Below are 16925 nucleotides of genomic sequence, written 5' to 3'. Positions count from 1 at the left end.
AGTGGTGTTGCTCTGTAGGCGAGTAAAGCGAGATATGGATCAACTGCTTTCTTCAACAAGTTCTTAATTGTTTTAACATCACGTTCAGCTTCCCCGTTACTTTGTGGGTATCTTGGGCTACGTGTAATATGGCGAAATCCATATAACTTTGAAAAAGCAGCACAGGAAAACTGAGGACTGTTATCTGTGATCATTACTTCTGGAATGCTGTGACGTGCAAACACAGATTTCAGGTGAGGAATCACATCTGCTGATCTTGTGGGACTTAGATGAACAATTTCCACAAATCTTGATGCATAATTCACAACCAGAATATAATTTTTCCCTTGCAAAGTAAACAGGTCAGCCCAAAGTTTTTGCCATGGTCTGTCTGGACACTGTGATGGCATCAGTGGCTCAGTATGATTTTCTTTCTCTCTGTTGCAGGATTGGCATTTTAGAATCAGTTATTTTAGCTGCTGGCTCAGTCCAGGCCACCACACTGACTGCTGTGCTCGTTCTCAACATTTCACCACTCCCTGATGTCCTTCATGTAGTCTCATGAGCACATCGTTTCTCATAGTTGAAGAAATAACAATTCTTTCTCTCTTTAACAAAAGACCATCCTTAAGAAATGCCTTTTCAGCCCAGTACAGTCCGAGTGCTGGTTCACTGTTATAGTGTGTAGGCCATCCTTCCTCACACAGCTGCATCACACGTGCACATATTCTGTCCCTTTTCAGCTCCTCTCTCAGCTCTTCAAGGTAGCCAGTGCTTGCAGGCAAGTTTTGTATCACACTATCCACATAAATATTTGAGTCTTCAACCAACTTCGTTTCAGTTTCTGTTAAGTTTTCTGTCATGGGGGTACGTGACAGCGTGTCAGCTGTCCACAGATGCTTCCCTGGCACACATGAGATGGAATAGGAATATCTCATGAGACGGATTCTAAAGCGCTGAATACGTGGTGGAAGGGCATCTAGCATCTGGGAACTCGACAGACTCAGAAGTGGTTTATGATCAGTCTCCATTTGGAAATGTTTGCCAATGAGATAATTACTGAACCTTTCACAAGCCCAGGTAAGACTCAAAGCTTCTTTTTCCACTTGTGCATATCTCTGCTCAGTCTGTGTTAGAGATCGTGACACATATTGTTACGACCCGGCTCGGCCAGGGGAAAGGGAAGTAACATTAAAGAAACCTAGATGTTAAGGTTTAACAATTTAGAGGTTTATTGTTTGGGTTTTGACAAAAATAAAAAGGTAAAAATTAACAATAATCAAAATGTAGGGACTTGCAACAAAATTTACTAAACAAAACAAAATCCACAAAACAATCAGAGTTGTAAACCAAAGATCTTAACCAAACAAAAATGGACTTAAAGTCCAGGATAAACAAAAACAAACTACAAATCTCTAGCTGAGATACGAAGATCCCCCACAGGGACAAAGCGAATTACACAAGCTATCAAAAGCTGTCAGAGCTAACTAAAGCAATCAGAGCTAACAAAGCAAGTTTACAGCAGTCAAAACAAACACCCAACAAAGTGGCAAGCTGTCCGAACAAAGAATCAGCCGCGCCTTCCTCCAGGAAGTCTGGAATTTTAAAAGGGAGGCCTCTTCAGGGATTGGTGGAGCTGGCAATTGGTGAGCCAATCACTGTAGGCCTCAGGGAATGGCACAGGAAGACAGGGTTTCATCCACTTCCAAGTGGAGTCAACTTGATTAGAAGCTGCAGGTATACAGAAAAAAAAGAAAAGAAAACAAACACAAGGCCACTGGCCGTAACACATATGCAACAGGTCTCCATTCCTAAACCCATTTTTGAAGCAGCACACTCCCCATACCATAAGCTGATGCATACTAATCCCGGTTAGTATCGTACATGGCCAACACCGGCGGGGATGAAAGCATCTCTTTCAGTTCTTGAAATTCTCTGGCCTGATCGACTCCGCATATCCAACAGTTTTTCTTTGACAAGAGATCCCTCAAAGGCTTGTCTCGCTCTGCTAACTGTGGAATAAACTTTCACAGCTGGTTAATCATTCCAAGGAAGCTTCTTAGTTCACTCTTATTTCTTGGTTCTTTCATCTTTATCACAGTTTCTGTTTTATTTGGACCAGGACTAACTCCATTAATGGAGATAATGTGGCCCAAAAATGTTACACTCTGCTTTGAAAGATCACATTTATCAATGTTCAGTGTAATAACAGCTTCTTGAATCTTCCAAGAACGGTATGCAGACGAGCATCATGCTCCTCCTGTGTTCTCCCCCACACCAACACATCGTCCATGTGGCAAACTACACCACCTAGTCCCTCTGTAACCTCTGTTACTATTCTGTTTTGGAAATGGTCAGGGGCAGAAGCTATACCAAAGGGTAGCCGTTTAAAATAATGACTAAAAGGTGTAATGGAAGTTGTATATTTTGCTGTATCTTCAGTTAAAGGCATCTGCCAAAGCCCCATTGTAGCGGAGTAAAGCTTCTTCTCAAACAAGACGGAGGCTCGTATTTCCTTTACTGAACCCTTTTGTTCAGTATTTATTGAAGAGGAAAAAAAGGGCTTCAGCCGATAAAAACAGAACAACAGCAACAACAACTGCTCGTAACCAAACAATCAAATCAACAAAGCAAGATAGTGACTAAACAGTAACAGATCCTTAAGCATTCTTCAAAATAAAAGACTTCCTCTATTCAAATAAATCATGTCTTACACTGAAATATATTTCACTTCGCCTTTGTAATTGTATACAATCATATTCAATATAATAATAATAATCATCATGTAAATTATGCTTAACATATAATTGTAATCAGTCACTTATCATGCAAATATACTGAACAACATAAGTGTAAAAAAGTCACAACATCCTCCCACCCGATGAACAACTGTTCATCTGTGTAGGATTTACCTTTCATTTAAGATACTTCTAAAGGGTACAATAACTGAATAGGCCTGCGTAACAAGCCACCAGTCGAAGTACGAACATTGCATGAACGTATGAGACCATCCCTGCCTGGGAAAACCTCTACAATTCTACCCATTTTCCATGTCTGTCTGGGTGTATTGTCCTCCCCCAAAAGAACTACATCTCCTACTTTAAGTAGTGTTGGAGTAGGACTGTTCACCCTGTGGGCTGATTTTAAGTCCATCAAATAATCTCTGCGCCAGCGTTTGCAAAAGCCTATCAAAAGTTTCTGTTGGTATTTCCACCTTCTACCTAGCTGTTCGCGATTTGCAGTGAGAACCTGATTTAGGTGAGGTGATGGAATAATCTTTGGTGGCAAGGAAGTTAAGCGTTTACCAACTAAGAAATGAGATGGGGTAAGTGGCTGGGGTTCTAATGCATCACTAGTTACATAGGACAGAGGCCTGGAGTTCAACACTGCCTCAACTTCAGTAAGAACAGTTGTGAGCTCCTCAAAGCTCAAAGATGCTTTCCCCAGTACCTTTCTTAAGCATGTTTTTACAGATCTCACAAGCCTTTCCCAGAATCCCCCCCACCAAGCTGCTCGCTCAGCGATAAACTTCCACGTGATTCCCTTGTCAGTGAAAAACTCTGTGAGTGTCGATCCTAAGATGTTTTGCCATAACTCCTTTAAATACTTGTCAGCCCTTTTGAATGTTCTAGCATTGTCAGAGTAAATGACCCTACAAAGACCTCGTCTTGCAATGAATCTCTTTAAGGCCAATAAGAAATTCTCTGTAGTCTGATCTGAGACCAACTCTAAGTGTACTGCTCTTGTCACTGCACATGTAAACAGTGCTATGTATGATTTTACAGACCCGTCCTTAGTTTTAACATATAAGGGTCCAGCAAAATCTACACCAGTAACTTCAAAGGGAGGTGATTCTGTTACTCTGTCTCGAGGTAAGGGAGCAGTAATCTGTTGTGCTGCCTTAACCTTTAGTTTTTTGCAGATGTAACATTTTGAAACAATGTTTCTTACAAGCTGTCTGCCTCTCAAAATCCAATATTGTTCTCTAACTTGAGTTAATGTGTCTCTTACACCAGAATGCATCACTCTTTCGTGACATGACTGAACTAATAGTTCAGAATACTTGTGATTTGTCGGTAGTATCCAAGGGTGTTGTTCTCTGAAACTAAGATCTGAATTCTGCAGCCTTCCCCCAACACTTATTAGACCATTTTCATCTAAGAATGGTTTCAAATCTTTGATTTTAGAATCTACCTTCACATTTTTGTTTGACCTTAACTGCAATATTTCAGAACTGAAACAACTCTCTTGTGTTGACTTAATCCAGTACATTTCAGCTGCACCAAGTTCTTCTGTACTTATCTCTCCCTGAACCTTCAGATAAGATCTTGTGTTATTAACAAACCGCTTTACCCATGCAGTGATTCTTAACATGGTCTTAAGCTTGCTGTACCTTTCTAAGTTTAACAGAGGTTCAGTTTGCTCAGTGGCAGTGAACTGCACAACAGTCTCATACCCAGACCTCAGCTCTGCATTCACTTCATCCACTACATAGTCACTACAAATGTTCAGTTCCTTCTCATCCGTAGACAGTGAAGTGGGTCCCTTCCACCACAGCTGGCTCTTAATAAGGCTCCGAGCATGGTAACCCCGCGTAAGAAGGTCGGCAGGGTTCATTTTGCCAGCACAGTGGAACCAGAGTTCTGGATTTGTGAGCCCTTGTATTTCTGCCACTCTGTTGCTCACAAATGGTTTCCATCGACGTGATGAGCTGCGGATCCAGTGAAGCGTGATCATAGAGTCCGTCCACATGTTGAGCTGGTTTTTCTCCATGTTCAGTGGCTTAAGGAGGCTGTATCCTAATCTTGCTCCAATAAGTGCACCCATGAGCTCCAAGCGAGGTAATGTCATTTTCTTTAATGGTGCTACTCGTGACTTGGAGGCCACAAAACTGGTAATAGTCTCTTCTAGGTTGTTTTGTCCTTGAAGATATGCCACAGCACCGTAAGCCTTTTCACTTGCATCACAGTAGACATGCAACTTTACAGTGTGTGACTCTTTGTTAATCTCAGTGTGGTACCACCTGGGAATAGACACCAGGTGTAACAGTGGTAACTCCACACACCACTGCTCCCACTTCTCTTCTAAGTCAGTAGGTAATGGTTCATCCCAACTCAGTCCCTTTTCCCACATCTCTTGGAAAAGGCACTTTACTCGGACTGTAAAAGGAGTAAGAAACCCAATAGGGTCGAATATACGGGCTGATGTTTTTAGTACACTTCTTTTTGTATTTTCTCTGTCTTTCAAAATGTCCATTAACCCTTTTTGATCAAACACAAAATCATCGTGTTCCGGTCTCCAAACCAGTCCAAGTACTTTAAGCACATTTCCACTGGACTCTGTATCACCAGTGAGCTCTACTCCATTCTCTTTCCACATGGCTTTCAGATCAGGTGAGTTGGTAACCCATTTGCAGAGGTTCATGCTTGCCTGAGAGAGAATGTACTTTGCTGCAGTTGTCATGTGAAGAGCATCCTGCACAGTAGGTGAGCTTGAAATAAAGTCATCTACATACATAGAGTCTCTGAGAGCCTGTACTGCCCTTGGCTGTTTTCTTTCAAATTGTTTGAGATGTTTTCTGATAGTGGCAGCAAGCAAGAATGGGCTGGGAGTTACTCCAAAAACAACTCTTTTCATCCTCAGGACACGCACCTCATTTTTCCAGTCCTTAGCTACAGGTCTGTGCATCCACAAGAACCTGACAGCATCTCTGTCCTTTTCTGCTAGTGAGATTTGAAGAAAGGCCTTAGTTATATCAGCAGTAAATGCTATCTTGTGCAATCTGAACTTTATGAGCACATCTAGCAGGTTTGGGTTCAGGTTAGGTCCAGTGTACAGACAATCGTTGAGGGATGGACTGTTTGTCTCATGTGAGGATGCATCAAATACCACTCTAAGTTTGGTTGTGGCCTTTTCTTCTCTTATTACAGCATGATGGGGCATATAATATTTCACAGTCTGTTGATTCATTTCTGGTTTTCCATCTGCAACCTCCTCACAGATACCATTTTGAAGATAGTCTTCTATTACATTGTTGTATCTGGCAAATAAATTTACATCAGTCTTCAGCTTTCTCGTTAGATTCTCAAAGCGTTTCTTCGCTACCCTGAAGTTGTCTGGAAGCTGGTCTTTGTCACATTGCCAGGGTAACTCAACTTGGTACCTTCCGTCTTCAAATGTTGTTGTTTGTTCAAAACGTTGCATAATTTCTGAGTCCTCTGGGCTTTCTGACTGTTTATTTACAATACCCAGGGACTCCACCTCCCAGAATGCATGCAACTGATTAGACAGCTGGGTGTCTTCGTTCAAACTAATGTGCATACACGTGGTGTCTGTAACACTGGAGGTAGTCACTGGTCCCTGTAAAGCCCATCCAAAGAGGGTTTCAACTGCCACTAATGAATCTGTAACCCTTTGGACCTTTCCAGTAACAGCCTGCCAGTAGTAATCTGCTCCAATTAACATCTGCAACTCTTGTTCATTAGCACCCTCTAGTGGAAAGTCTCCAAGCTGCAGTCCTCCTTTCTTAATCTCTGCTTGAATGGGCTCAGTTGGTACCTTTATTACAGCAGTGCACACCTCGGGGGTCTCTATAGCATCTATTTCGATTTTCCGTTCAGTGTTCCACACATTTTCAAGTTGAACTCTCACTATGTTGCGTTTTTCCACTACAGGACTGGTGGAACCAAAAACATGGAGGTTTAGTGTCTCTTGCCTCACAACTTGCAGTCCTAGGGCTCGGACAATGTCTCTGTGAACAAAACTACGCTGGCTACCTCCATCTAACAGACAGCGAGATATTTTTCTCTCCTTTGGTCCTACAGCCCATGCCTTAACCGTTTGGAGCAATACTGTGTTCTGAGTATTTGTCTTCACTTTGACTGAGCTGGTCAACGAAGACAACACAGCTTCTGCATTTCCACTATTACTTGTACTGTCGACTTCTGGTTTAGCTTCAGATTGTTCACAAACTGACAAGTGGTGTTTTCGATTGCACTGTCTGCACAAAATCTTCACTCTGCAGTATTTCGCAATATGTTTCGGGCCCAGGCAGACAAAACACCGTCCAAGTCTTTTCAGTTTCTCCCTGCGTGCACTTATTGTAAAACCAGGACAGTTCTCTGGTTTATGGTCATTACCGTCACAAAACACACAGGTTTGTGGCACGACGCTGGCTGTGTGCAAAGCAGTCGCTGATGGAATGCTCCACTTTCTAGGTTGATCACAGGCATAGGATGGCTTACCCACATGCTTGTGTTGTGGGCTCGGGCTCTTCAATGTGTGGCCTGGTCTGGTCAGCAGAAGCGCCCGTTCTCTGCTTTGCACTTCATTTTGCAGAAACTGAATCAATTCTGGGACTTTCCATTCGTTAGTTGAGTTTTGTTGCCGTGTATAAGCAAGTACTATGTCTTCTGGAATAAGCTGTAGCAACACTGGACATAGGAGACAGCCGTAAGTATCACTTTGCACTCCAAGAGACTCCAAGCTGCGTATCTGGATCTCACATTCATCATAAAGGTGCCTCAAAGCTGCAACATCAGATGATCTTCTCACAGGTGTCAAGTTCAGCAATTTAGACATATGAGCGCTTATCACAATATCCTTCCTTCCAAAACGATTCTGGAGCAACTCTATTGCAGCATCATAGTTGACATCTGTCATTGTCAGTCCTGCAATAGTCCGAGCAGCTGCTCCATTTAGGTAAGATCTCAGGTAAGTGAACTTGTCTGTCTTACTTAGTCCATCATTTCTGTGAATGGCTGATTCATACTGTGACCAGAATTCCTGCCATTGGCTTATTTCTCCATCATACTTGATTATCGTTAGTTTGGGCAGTTTAACCGTCTGTTTGGATTGTGATGAAAATGAGCCGTTGTTCACGTCACTCACATGCGCTCTTAGGGTGTCTGTAGCGGTCTCCTGCAATCCAATAACGTTGGTGGTGCGAACCTTCCAAATGAGAATCCGGTCCGTGTAATCCTGTGAATTCGTTATCTCAGTGTCCAAGTCTTCAATTGACGTTTCATCTTCTATGCTCTTGTCCAAATCCAATAAAATTTCCTCCTTAGAAGATAAAACTGCCAGGAACTCACGCAGTCTATCCATATCGGGACTCTCTTTGCCCACCTCATCCTCTAGTCGAGTTAACAGCTTCGTCGTCGCTGTTCGGATAGTCGACCGTTTCCTCTTTAACCGCTCCAGTCCTTCCGTCATGTTGGCTGCTAAACTGAGCCTTAGCTTCACTTCGTTCAAAAAAATCAAAAAATTCTTATTCCCGGGTTTCGGCACCAAAATGTAGCGGAGTAAAGCTTCTTCTCAAACAAGACGGAGGCTCGTATTTCCTTTACTGAACCCTTTTGTTCAGTATTTATTGAAGAGGAAAAAAAGGGCTTCAGCCGATAAAAACAGAACAACAGCAACAACAACTGCTCGTAACCAAACAATCAAATCAACAAAGCAAGATAGTGACTAAACAGTAACAGATCCTTAAGCATTCTTCAAAATAAAAGACTTCCTCTATTCAAATAAATCATGTCTTACACTGAAATATATTTCACTTCGCCTTTGTAATTGTATACAATCATATTCAATATAATAATAATAATCATCATGTAAATTATGCTTAACATATAATTGTAATCAGTCACTTATCATGCAAATATACTGAACAACATAAGTGTAAAAAAGTCACAACACCCATATTAGCAACTAATTTACTGAAGATTTTAGCTCCTCCTAGCTAACCGAGTGTTTCATCTACAGAAGGAAGAATATACTTCTCTCTGCAAACAGACTCATTCAGCTTTGTGAGGTCAACACATATGCGTACAGCACCTGTCTTTTTGGGAACAACCACCATTCCTGAACACCACTCAGTTGGCTCCTCAATTCTGCTGTTAACACCCAAACTTTCCATACAGTGAGTTTATCCATCAAAGAAAGTGGAATCCTTCTGGGTGTCTTTAATGAAAATGGTTGAGCTCCTGGTTTCAGTTTGATGGAATAAGGCTGTCTCACCTCTCCCAGACCACTGCATAGCTTTGGATAGCTAGTTTTTAATGTTTCAGCAGTTATCTCATTTAATCTAGCTACAAGCTCCAGTTTCTGAATAGCTGGCCTACCCAAAAGTGCAGTTTGCAGGTGTTTCATAATATACACACTTTCCTGTAACTCATTTTCTCCTTTTTTATTAACATCTCAGCAACCCCCACAATGTCCAGTGCATTTCTCCCTGGTCCTAACAGCTGCTTGGTGGCTTTTTTCAGAATGGGGGGACTTGTGTCTCTGTAGATTTCTTTGAAAATGGTATATGGCAGAACTGTAATATCAGCACCAGTGTCAATCTTGAATGAGATGTTTGTGTTATTTATTTCAACATCCACCCTCCAAGGTTCATCTCCATTTGTAATGCTGCCTAAGAACAAAAATTCATCATCTCTTTCAACAGCATGCACAGTCTTGAGTGTTCTTCAACTTTAATTTACAGTGTCCCTTTTTTCCACATAAATGACATTTTTCCCCATTGGCATTGGACAGTCACATTTGGGATGGGATGGAGAGCTGCCACACTTATAACACTGAGAAATCTCCCTTTTATTATTTATAGTAGTGTGCAACTTGGGTTGATATTTAGTCTTAGCATGCTTAACACTGCTTTTGTACACCCTGTCGACAGATTTTCCATTTTCAGTCTCTGATCTGGTATGCAGACAGGATTGCTGCCGTTTCACCTCTTCACTTTGTCTTGCTGAATTAATGGCCTTTTCCAGTGTCAAATCTGGGTCGAGCTGCATTCGTTCAGATAACCTTTTATCCTGCAATCCTACCACCAGTCTGTCACAAATCAGTTCATCATGTAGCGCTCCATAACTGCAATGTTCTGTTAGCGCATACAGTGAAGTAACAAAGGCATCTACGGTTTCATGCTCCTCTTGTTTGCGCATGTTGAACCTGGCTCGCTCATAAATCACATTTTTCTTGAAAACGAAGAAAGCTTGAAAACCATCACAAACTCCTTGATACATGTTTCTGTGAGCATCTGGTAACGCTAATCCACGCAGAACATCATCTGCTTCGTCTCCCATGCAATAAATGAGCGTGTTAACTTGGTTCTCCTCAGAACTAGCGTTCAAGTTACTTGCCAGACGAAACCGTTCGAATCGTCGTATCCACTTGGCCCACTCCTGCGGCTTTGTGAAGTTGAAAGACTCTGGCGGCTGGATACTGAACGTTGCAGATGGACCAGCAGAACCAACTCTCTGTACGTCGTCCTCATCCATGTCTCCGGTATGATGACTTACAGCAGGGGTCCCCAAACTTTTTCCTGTGAGGGCCACATAACTTGTCCCTTCTCTGGTGGGGGGCCGGAGTCAGTTTGTAACAGAAAAGGTGCATAGGCACTCCTGCACGATTGCAGGAGTGCCTATGTAAAAATATATTGTTTTCCAGAAAGCACAATCAAATAACCCTCTCTGGGTTCTTCACAGAAAAAATCCAGGAAGGATTGTAGTCCGTATTTTTCCCAACTATGAGCCGCACCAGACTATAAACCACAACCCCAAAGTTGTTTTTTTTAAACCAGTAAACACACATATAAGCCTTTCCACAATGATGCAGCAACAGCAGAGGGGAGCGGACAGCCAACATTTTAGTCATAACAGGTCAATTGAATATCACATTTAAATTACTTTTAACTGAACTGATTACGGTAGTTTCCGAACGGTAACTGTAACAGTAAAAGTGCTGATCCTTCGTGACCTAGCATTTGCTAAATGAAAATGGGCGCTTTCTTCTTCTTCATTAGATTTCAACAGCAGCTTGCATCCATTATTGTTGCACTACTGCCATCTACTGGATCCTAATATCTATACCTCAAATTCTCATAATGATCCCAGTATTATTTAAAAATAATTCACTTTGTAATGGTCTCGCTATGGTGTCTTGTACCAAAACTAACCATCAGCCAAACTCCTTTCACACGAGTCAGGATTAATTAGTTCTTCCTTTATTTCCATGTAGAATGGAGTGAAACTGTCAAAACACAAACAACTCAGGATGAGCTCAGAGCAGCTTACATGTTTTACATTCAGATACATACATTAGAAGTACATCTGATGCAACAGCTACCTCAGAATGCTATAAGCTGCAATGCTACGTAACGACCTGAGAAATCTTAGCAGCCTGCTAGTTAGCAATGACGTAGCACATAATCAAGTCGCCCGCAGGTATTTCCAAAACTAATTTAATAAACAAGTTACTTATTTTCTCATATGTTAACATAAAGGCTCGTTTTGAAGTACAAGCTGCTACTTACAGGCATCGCTTCGAAGAACTCGACCTGGAATGCGGCATTCATAACAGAAGTGTGTGTTCATCTGCTCTACCGCTAGCAAACAACCGTACTGATTAAATAACATAAAAGTCAAGTAGTTCCCTAAAAGTCCAACAGATGGCAGCAATGTGCCATGCAAAACAAAACACCCACAGTTTACAGGACAAATTTCCTGCTAAAGAGCCCCCTGGTGGTTGAAGAAAAATCCACATATAAACCGGAAAATACAATATATGAAAAAAATATCTGAGTGCTCTCTGGTATTGTTCAGGGGGCCGGACCAAATGTGGAGGCGGGCCGGATCCGGCCCGCGGGCCGTAGTGTGGGGACCCCTGACTTACAGCACTCCTGACACCTTGTCATATTATTACAAAGAGTGCGCTGAGACAAACTGTATCATCGTGATTAGTTTATTCAGGATCACCAAACTTCCAGCAAGGGCATCAACATAGCAGTCAGCATCACCTGGACTACCTGAGCCTGCTGCTCTTTTATGATGTCATCACAGGTGGCCATTTGTAGTTTTTTATCCATGCATAATATTAACGCCACAACCTTGGGCTGGCCCTGCATGAAGAGCGAGCTGCTGAGCTGCACATCTTTGCTGGAATCTGCCTGGAATCCCCCGGTAGCCCCTATGCGAGTTCACGATGCTTTTGGGATATCTTGATCTATTTAACTGGCATGTTTGGCTTTATGCTGCGGTCCAAATTATTGGTACAATATTTTCACAGATATTTATGTGATGTTTTGTGAGCTCCAAATGCTGTGGGCCGAATCTTCCTTTAACAATTGAAGTTCTGAGGTAACTTCTATTCACATCCGCTCACCTCCAGCCCAAATCCCGTCAGCAACGGCTTTAACTTGTCTGGTAGTAATGTTAAGGGAAGCAGAGAGCGAACAGTGAGCAGTTGGTACCGGGGCTTTGAGGTGTGTTGTGATGACAGGACGCAGATCCGACCCCTCCTCCTCACCATGGGGTGAATCGTTCACCAAGATGGGGGGCAACAAGTATGCCCACTCCTTCCCGGTGCCTCTCACCAGGGGCAACCTCAGAGTAGAGGAGTATCCAACCACTTTCGTGAAGACCAGTTCCAGAGCCCGAGCTATGCATTGAGGCGAGACTGACTATTTTTAGCCATAAACCTCTCAAGAGAGGTAACATTCCACATCCTAAGAGCCAGTTTCTGTAATGGAGGATCAGATCGTCAAGGTTCCTGCCCTCAGCTACCACATTTCCCCTACTGCACCTGACCCCTTTGGCCCCTCCTGCAGTTGGTGAACCCATGGGAGGGGAACCCATGTCTCAACTTTGGGCTGTGCCCAGCCAGGCTCCATGAGTTGAAGCCTGGCCACCAGGCACTCGCAAACATGCCCCACCTCCAGGCCTGGCTCCAGAGTGGGGCCCCAGTGATTCGTGTCCAGGCGAGGGAACACTGTTTCCAATGGTTGTATTCATCATAGAGAGTCCTTTGGGCTGCACTTTGTCTGTTCCTCAACTAGAAGCTGTCTGCCTTTGGTGACCCTATCATGAAGCTCCTAACAGCCTAGCTCCTAGGATCATTGGGACACTCAAACCCCACCACCACGATAAGTTGGCAGCCCATATTATAACAACCTTTAAAATGGTTCCAAAGTAAACCTCATGCAGGGCCTCGTGTTATGAGTAATTATAATTCTTGGTAATTCATTTCATAACTGATCACTGTTATCAATAAATGTGTGTATGAGACAGTTTCAACATTCAGTGTCCATTTAGTATAGTTAATACTTAGAACCGTAGGCTCATTATTTTAACGTCTTAATCTATATTTGTTGTTAGTAAAATGGCAGAATAAGTATTTAAATTGCTTTGCATCATATTGATTGGCTCACAGTGTATCGCTCTAGGATCTCTGCAGGTATTTCCTCCTATTTCTTTATTCTGGCTGTTTCTTATTCAGTTCTTACATGGAGAGATGGAAAACAAGTATGTCTTGGTCATTAATCGAGTTGCTTAACGTTGTCTGTGCATCAAGCAGGGATTAGCATTCTGTGGGTCCATCTGTTCAGTTAATTCTCCGTTTTAATTTGATTGTAAATCTGTTGTTTTTCGCTAGATTTTCTGAGAAATCTAAATGGTTATGTGTCTTACATGCACTGAACCATTACATTAGGATATGAGAGCCTCTTGGCCTCAATTCCATGTCCCTCTCTGCCCTCTCCACTAAGCCTTGTTTGGTGTGCATGATGTCCTGATTCCTTTTAGGATTTTATGTGGAGAGAAAATGCTGTTTTTTGTTGTTTTTAAAAAAATATTCTTTAATATTCTGGGTCATATTTGACATAAGTGATTTCCTAGAAAGAAAAATGACTCCTTTTTTGTAAAAAAAAAAAAAAAAAAAAAGAATAAATAAAACTTAAAAAATACTTGCATTAAATTTGTTTTATAGGAATTTTAATTGAATAAAAAACAATTACCTCAAGTTCTCAAATGAATAAAAATTAAATTTTGTTTTCTACATTTTTCATTGTATTATGCTACTGCCAAAATAGATTTAAGACTTTCTAAACATGGTAGTCTGAATTCCAGCTATTATTGTTTATTGCAATTAATTCATTTATTTTTCTTAGATCGAGAAAGAATTAGGTTTGTCCATATTTAATATATCTAACGACCACAAAAAATGTTCCCTGTGCAGCTTCTGCTAGAAGAAATCGTTACACTACCAACCTGGATCAGTTGGGTTCAAAATTAAATTTTAAATATTTTTTGCAAATTTTAATAACAGTTTGGATTGATTAAAACCGAGAATGTGTGGAAAGAACTAAAGATTAGTGTGATGACAGGGAGGCCTTCCAACCTTAAAGAATTGGAACTCATCACCAAATATAAATCCTCAAAATACCAGTGAAAACGTGCAAATCCTGGTCAGTAATTTGTGAGGGTTACTTCCTAAAAGTCATTCTTTTTAGAAGGGTTTAATTGCTAAAATGTTAATAATGACTAAATTAAATGTGAAGATACATTTCAGATGACTGATGCTCTGTAGGATTTTATATTTTTCAGGAATGCACACTCTGCATATGGATATTTGGCCAGTTGGATTAACTAACTACTATTGATTAATGCCCACATGGGATGTAAATGTATAGATATTTTAGGGGCTGAGATACTAAAGCTCACAGAGTGGTAGAAAAGATTCAAAGTCTGAATAGAATTTATCAGGTGTTTCTGATTCCTCTACACCTGGAATACTTCAGTTTTGACTGCACTTTCACACTTTTGAGAGGTCTGATTCTCATTCCTGCCTGCTGAGGCATCCTTGAGCAAGACAATAAGCCCCACACAGCCCTTGGTGTGTGTATGTGGAGGGAAAAAAAGTCACTTTGGACAAATGATTCTGCCAGCTGAATGAAATGTGGTGCAATTAGGCTTCTCTCCACTCACTGGGCACGCACAGCCCTGCATCCTGATGTGGGCATTATGTCGCCAGTACACCGAAGCACATTTAATCCTAACAAAAAGATCTTTCATTGGCATAAGGAACCAAGTCTTCATCGCTGATGGGTTTCCTCTTCATCAGTGTCATCTTTTATCCATCAGTTAATCCTGTTTTGTTCTTTTCTGTGATGTTTCATCAGTCCTGAACCACTGCCAGGTCCACAGCATCGCTGCTGTTGTCTACCAGTGTTACAGTGATGTCACCAGTCCTGACTCCATCACCATGGACAAGTACAAGCCGGTGCTAACCAAGCTTGGCAGGTCCATACAGGTGAGCCACTGTTCTGTTTATAATAAAGGTCAGTGAAGGTGGATGTATCCTCATGTCCAGCATCACGGCGATCTGGCTGCGCTCCAGCTGAGGCTGTTGCTGCAAACTTCTGACAGCTGATGGGATTAGGTTTTATAATTACAGGAGCAGCTCATGCCAAAAGCATTTGCCTTTCTTTTTCTTACCAGTTGCAGAGTCTCCACTTTCCAAGTTGAAATCCTCTCAGCTTTTTTTTTTTCATGAGAAATTGTGTTTTACAATTCCCTTGAAGGGGAAAGCAAAGTCAAAGCATTAAATTTGACTAACAGAAAGTGCTGCCAAATATCCATCCATCTTCTACACTCGCTTATCCTTACAGAGTTGCTATCTTCTGCGGTCATTGGGCAAGAGGCAGGGTTTACCCTGGACAGTTCATCACAGAGTCACACAGGAAAAATAATCTCACACCTAACCAATTAACCTAACCATGAGAGAACATGCATATGCACTGGGAGAGCATGCGGGCTCTCCCAGTGCAGAGCCTGCATGCAACAGTGCTCACAACTGGACCACTGTGCTGCAAAATAAATCTAACTGTATTTAAAAAAGCAGTCTTTTAGGCAACAGTTATTTTCTTTTCTTTTTACTTACTAATGATATATCAGGCTAATTTTTGACATGTTTATAGTTTTTTTTTCATGTTTCTCAATAGAGCTGGGCGACATGGACTTAGAATTGTATCATATTTTGTGTTGCTATTGTGATAACAATAAAACTGATGATAAATTATTTATTGCATCTTATGTACGTAACTGTATGGCACCACACACAAATACTGCTCTTGTAAAACTGTAACTTGTAATACAATAACTGTATTCAATTATATCTTCAAATTTACTGATATGTATTGATCCTCTTATGGAAAAAAAAATAGTGATAAAAATAGTAAAAAAAAAATACATTTCTGATAATACTGTCTTGTTTTTTTTAAAAACATTTTTCATTGAAATTGATTGAGGGTGATAAAAGTTCTTCACAAAATATTTTTTAAAGAAATTAATGTCACTCTTCATGTCGAAAGTTGACATTTATGTTCACTCAACAAAATGATGAGTCGAAGTTAGAAAATATCCATGACTGTCTGTGGTTTTTAAGCTTTGTTGGCCCTCCAACTATTGGGGCATTATCTCAACTAAAATAAAGATCTGACAGGTTGTAGAGTCTATATTTAATGTAGAGTAATCTAGACCAGATTTTAAAAGTCAGAGTGGAAAAGATTTAGAATCGGAGCTGACTTAGTTGGTCCAAATGCCCAAAAAAGTCATGAAATAGTCAAAAATCTTTTGAAGACAGCATGGAGTTACTTAATGATTTGCTCAACATCAAGATGATAAAACCCTACAAGGTATTTTTTTGTACATGTCTTGTAAGACTGATATACAAATTATCTGAAAAATTCTGAAAAGGAGCAACGAATAGACTCTAAATTTGAATATAATACTAAATTTCCAAGAATTTAGTTGGCATTGTCAGGGAATTCTTATTACAAGAATTTATTATCTCCTGGTTCAAGTGGTTTGTTGAAAGGTGATTTTAGTCTGAATGAGACTTTTTACTGGGATGAAGAATTTCTTGGAAAAAAAATTAAATCTGTTTTTTATTATTATTTTCTGAAATTCTCTCCTCAGGTGGACTCATCCCGAAGCACAGATGTCCTCCGCAATTTTGTCAGAAGCTCTGAGATTCAGAGTAACCTTTATATTTGATGGAATGAATTCTGGGATTAAGTTTAATGAAATGTAATGAAATACTGTCTTTTTAAAATAAAGTTATTCCTTCAACAGAATTGTTCTGCTTTTGTATTTTATTGATTTCATCAC

At 40.9% G+C, this 16925-nt stretch overlaps 1 protein-coding gene across 1 annotated transcript in view; it reads left to right on the top strand.

Moving 5' to 3' along the window:
• The window catches only part of psmg1 (proteasome (prosome, macropain) assembly chaperone 1), a 31534-nt gene extending 14643 nt beyond the window's left edge, over positions 1–16891 (top strand). Inside the window, exons 6-7 of the mRNA XM_088012387.1 lie at positions 14936–15066; positions 16734–16891. Of these exons, the coding sequence (XP_087868513.1) occupies positions 14936–15066; positions 16734–16811 (209 nt within the window). The 3' untranslated portion in view covers positions 16812–16891. The remainder of the gene's footprint in view (positions 1–14935; positions 15067–16733) is intronic.
• The last annotated feature ends 34 nt before the right edge of the window (positions 16892–16925 follow it).

Source organism: Poecilia mexicana, unplaced genomic scaffold (genome assembly GCF_051168715.1).
Source record: "Poecilia mexicana isolate PSO_F unplaced genomic scaffold, ASM5116871v1 scaffold_14, whole genome shotgun sequence".
Classification (NCBI taxonomy): domain Eukaryota; kingdom Metazoa; phylum Chordata; class Actinopteri; order Cyprinodontiformes; family Poeciliidae; genus Poecilia; species Poecilia mexicana.
Note: the sequence above shows the minus strand (reverse complement) of the source record. Positions and strands in the feature narration are given on the sequence as shown.